The 4,846-nt window shown below is 39.2% G+C and overlaps 1 protein-coding gene across 1 annotated transcript; it reads right to left on the bottom strand.

Annotated features, from left to right (window-relative positions):
- Nucleotides 1–338: 338 nt before the first annotated feature.
- LOC107178760 (protein FAR1-RELATED SEQUENCE 5-like) lies at nucleotides 339–3,100 on the bottom strand. The gene is made up of 2 exons (XM_015534350.1): nucleotides 502–3,100; nucleotides 339–385 (listed from the first exon to the last, which is right to left on the bottom strand). Exons 1-2 carry the CDS (start codon nucleotides 3,098–3,100, stop codon nucleotides 339–341), a joined length of 2,646 nt encoding a protein of 881 aa, XP_015389836.1.
- Nucleotides 3,101–4,846: the final 1,746 nt, after the last annotated feature.

The raw sequence follows: 4,846 nt of genomic DNA, 5'->3' as shown, positions 1-4,846 counted from the left end.
TTGTCTTGAGGTTGTACAAATTGTAAATAATAGATGTAGTAGCATGGTTGAAATCTCTTGGATGATTTCTGAAATTCTGGAAATGAATAATAGTTTCCAGAATTTCAGAGCTCAGCACACTGCTACAATTAACAATAGTGCAGCTCATGCTTTACGGTTTAAGATTTGCAAAAGATGACATATGTGATTTGGTTGGATGAATTTCCAACTGATGTGCTGTATATGATATCGAGTATCTAATGGAAAGGATTACAAAAAAAAAAAATTTACATCTATTTTTTTCCTCAAATCCGATGACTCCACAGATAAAAAGTAACAGTGCACTACATCTGATGAGTTTAACCATTCCAGTGAGATGCGATACCCATCATCTTATTACTATAACCTGCAACACGAAGCACAATCACATTTAGTTAAATAGTCACAATGCATTCAATACTATGGTTATTTATTAAACGCAATACTCACAATACTAGCATCCATGTCCATTCCATAAGCAACCGTGATTTGTTGCAAATGTTGATGTACTACCAATACCCGGTTCAAAATTCGGCAAGAATCCTCCGATGCCCGTGTTATCAGTTGAGTCATTGTCAGTGCTGACAGGGAATTGTTGATACCATGACTGTGAACTACTCTCAAGGCTTAAGCTATTGCTGTTCTGTGAGTGTGTAGACTGAGCATTCACTTCGTTGTATTCAATAGGAGTTTCTATACGCATTTTGAAGCCGAGTCCTCTTGTATTCATTACCACATTATTTTCACAGATGAATTGACTGCCTTGTGTTGCACATTTAACATTTGCTTGTTCCGGTTGTTCCTTTGCTTTGCACTTTCGAATTGTATGTCCAGGTTGGCCGCAGCTGCCGCATCTTCTTTTAGGCGGAGGCCCCATTTTCTTTTTCTTTCTACAACCTTTGGTTAAAACTACAGTTGGGTCTCGAACATGACTTCTTTTTCCCAACTGGCCCTTTAATTTTTCTTTCTCTTTGTAACATGTCATTGCTTCCAACCGTAATGACAAGTTGTGTAAGTCTGCAATGGCAATCTGAAAGGCCTCACTACTATTGGCTGCCAGTCGCTGTAAGTTTCGACAAGCAGCATGCAGTGATCCCAACCGTGCTTCAATGCTCATGTATGTGGAATTTGATTTTTCATTCATGTTATGTGAACAAACCCCAATCTTTGCATTCTTGGTCCATCTTCCCAAAATAATACACTTTGGAATAGTTCTAACATTTTCTGTCTTCATCACAGCAAAGATATGTGAGCACGGACTGCCAAGCGTCTCAATCATCAGGCAGCTACATGAAACACTATCCCACATGCCCTTAATTTCAACATTCCATTCTTTATCAGCAGTATCATATTTTCTTACGTGAAAAACTTTAACAATATCGTCATTGGATATTTGAGTAGTTATCATGACACCTTCCTTATTAATCTGATCTCTGATAATGCGGAATATAGCTCTTGTGTAAATGTCCCCTACCTGCCCCTCGTATGCCTTTAGGTGAGTTGTCAACACAGGCCGTCCATCAAAACTATCATAATCATCCTTGCCTTCAACATCTCGCTGCCTGTCCATTAGCCTATCCATTTGCTTGACGAATGATACGAGTCTCAATCTGATACTAACGTAGTGATTTAAAAACGCATTCATTCCTTCGGAGCGCTGTGTGGTCCTCATTCCACCAAAAAAACTTCCTTGTAAAAATGCTTCAGCCCACATCTGTTTGTCACTATACATCTTCACCCACTCATTGTGTTCAACATTATGCCGTGCCACCAACTCTGTCCACACTTTTTCGAACTGATCTTTAGTATACGGTTGCAGCATACATCTTTGAAATCCATTAGTAAATTCCTTGTTATTGATGTTTGCTTGTGCATTTCTGGCCAGGTGCCAACAACATAGCCTATGTACCGATTGTGGGAATTTCTTCGATATCGCATTCCTCATTGCCTTGTCCCCATCTGTAATAACTGACTTTGGCTGCTTACCGTCTACGGCTTTTAAGAAAGTTTCCAATAACCATGTGTATGTGTGTTCTGTCTCATCCGAAAGTAATGCAAATCCAAACACAATAGTGCGTCTGTGTTGATTTATGCCCAATAACACTACGAATGGTTTCCGATAAGCATTTGTTCGATATGTTGCGTCGAAAGCAACAACATCACCAAACACAGCATAATCTGCACGACATCCCCCATCACACCAAAATAAATCTCCTAACCTATTATCCTCATTTACCGTGTAAGCAAAATAAAAAGCAGGATCATCGCACTTCTTCCCTTCCAGATACGAGAGGCAAGACTCTGCATCTGATTCATGTAGTAGTTTCCTACGGTGTGTGTCCAATTGATTTTGCATGTCCTTCCGCAAATATCCAACCTTATTGTACCCTCCCGACCTGTCGACCATATACTCATGTATTTGTGATGGCTTCATACCAACATTGTGAAGAGATGATGCCGCAATTAAGTCTGCTCCAGAAATCTTCCGATGACACCTTATATAGTGCACGTGTTCAGGTGGTGTTAGAGTGTGGTTGTGTATGGCATTGAACTGTGTACATATCCAAGCACTATCCTCGTCCTTTCGTTTAATCTTAAAGGCAGCTTGGCACCCAGTCCGAGTCAGCGGTCTTGCTTCTCTTGTCCTATTATCCTGATGAAGAAACTTCTTTGGTCGATACCCTTCTCGGCTGCAAACCCACTTTCTTCCCATGAGCACTCCTTTAGTGTTCCATCTTTTATTGTGTCGTCGAACTCCGAATCCCATTGCCTTGGCATATTTACAGAAAAATGAATCGGCCTCTTTATCGGTTACAAACTCCCGACCCAAAACATCCATTGTCTCAATCATTCGTAAGGTCAATTCACTGTTAGCGGTATTACTCACGTTATTCACTTCATTTTCCTCCTCCTCTTCAATTTCTATATCTGTTTCAACGGAGTCCTTATTCATCTCGTTAGGGGGATCTCCGTCATTGGCCGCCCATTCAACACTCTTTTCTGCATGCATTTCGTGAGCTGCTATCTCCAGAATTTGGTAACTTATATCATGATCACTCTGTGAATCCGATGTCCACGACATTTTCTTGATCAGATATTGGCCTGACAATTTAAACACTTTTATTTACCAGAGTGGTATATAGTTATAGATAGTCCATATATTATAACCTCACCGTAAGGACTCAATTAATAACAGTTAAAAACATATTAATGAAACCGACACATATGCAATGCAATGTTAATTTCTATAAACAAAACCAATGTCTCTGATATAGTTCAATATTAATATACTTACAGAGTGAAGTGGGTTGATCTTAGGCACTCGGTTGTTGTTTCCTGTAAAGGTTGGAAAATAGTAGATGCGATAGCTGTAGATTTAAAATATAATTTGAAATCTACTGGTTGGCTGCATTTGGCGTCAACGGTCTTTGCCCTTGGCAAAGCCTGCAACATTTTTGGATTTTTCCGCAAGCTGATACTGTTGCCCTTCAATGAACAGTAATAGGCGGGCTCAATCTAAAGTCTCCCGCCCAAATTATTTGCACTTGGTTTTTGCGAAATTTTGAAATTGACTAAATTTCCATCATCATTACGGCCTATGCCGAGAAGGATGCCATAGAGTAATGGTCGCCTATTACAACTAGTTCAGTTGTTGCTTGGAATAACCCAAATATTCATGTTCTGGACAAACATAAAGTTTAATTTATCTGAGGCCAAGTTTCCACGTATAAGCCTTTATGCCTGAATAAAATTATATGCTTTCCTTCATTTTTTTTCATAAATACTTCAATATTTTTTTATTATCAAATTCAAAAAGTAATAAGAAGATTATGCGTAGTAGGTTTTTTTCGGATTTGTAGCTTATTCGGAAAATGTTAAATTTTGGCAAATAGATGGCAACAAAAGTGTTATTTGATAGGTTCATTGATAGTGCAAAACTATTACGATGAATGTTTTGCACAGTTTCCGATTACATCATATCTAATTGAACTCCATAGCTATAGGCATAGTGGAGCTATGCGATTAACTTAAGTACAACTGCAGTAACAACAGTAAATAACCCAATGGCTACACCTACCTCCAAGCACTTTCGGTTTATAAGCAGACTATAATTTTCCCTAGCGTTAAAGGAGGTGGGAATTTCTCCTTGATCGTGGCCTGCCGCGCACATGATTCCATAGTTTGCTTCTTGTTTAGAGGCAATACGGTGGGATTCATATGCCTTTTCAGCGGATTCCTTCGATTTGTACGACTTGAACGAGTTTCCAGGGAATCCATTCACTTGTAATTGACATTCGGGCCATGAATCATAAATCCCTAGTCTTCTTCCAACAAACACAACGTAATAAGTTGTGCGTGCCATTGCCTTCAAAAGCCTGCATTATTCCCAATTTTCTTAGCGACAGTAACAACTTATTTATGGGGGATTGTTTGTGCTTTGTTGGAACATGTCAGGAGATTATAAATCCGAAAGTTTAATTCGCTTACACAGGTCACTTACACTTACTTAATTGACTTTCAACTATAGCCACAAGGGCAAATTTATTACCTTTACAACCGACATGGAAATACTGAAACCCTAACTATCAACCACAACAACACAACCAGGAGATGTTGTACATTACATATTATAATCCACAATGCCATTCTTAATGACAAAGCTAACATAAAACACGCACAAAACATGTTAAGTTTATGCGATATTCCAGACATATAGTATGACTTTGGGCGATACGGTTCTGTAATGGACACTGACCTGAACAAGTAGAGCCCAACGGCAGTGGGGATCCCTCGAACTCCTCCGCACGTGCACGTAATGTGAGAAAGA

The sequence above is a fragment of the Citrus sinensis genome, chromosome 2 (genome assembly GCF_022201045.2).
Source record: "Citrus sinensis cultivar Valencia sweet orange chromosome 2, DVS_A1.0, whole genome shotgun sequence".
NCBI classification, from domain to species: domain Eukaryota; kingdom Viridiplantae; phylum Streptophyta; class Magnoliopsida; order Sapindales; family Rutaceae; genus Citrus; species Citrus sinensis.
This window is presented reverse-complemented; position numbering and strand designations above follow the sequence as displayed.

Excerpts from the sequence above, each read along its gene's own strand:
- LOC107178760 (XM_015534350.1), bottom strand. The coding sequence starts at position 3,100 with ATGTCGTGGACATCGGATTCACAGAGTGATCATGATATAAGTTACCAA. Across the intron at positions 386-501 it reads AACATTTGCAACAAATCACG|GTTATAGTAATAAGATGATG; the intron begins GTTGCTTATGGA and ends TTCGTGTTGCAG.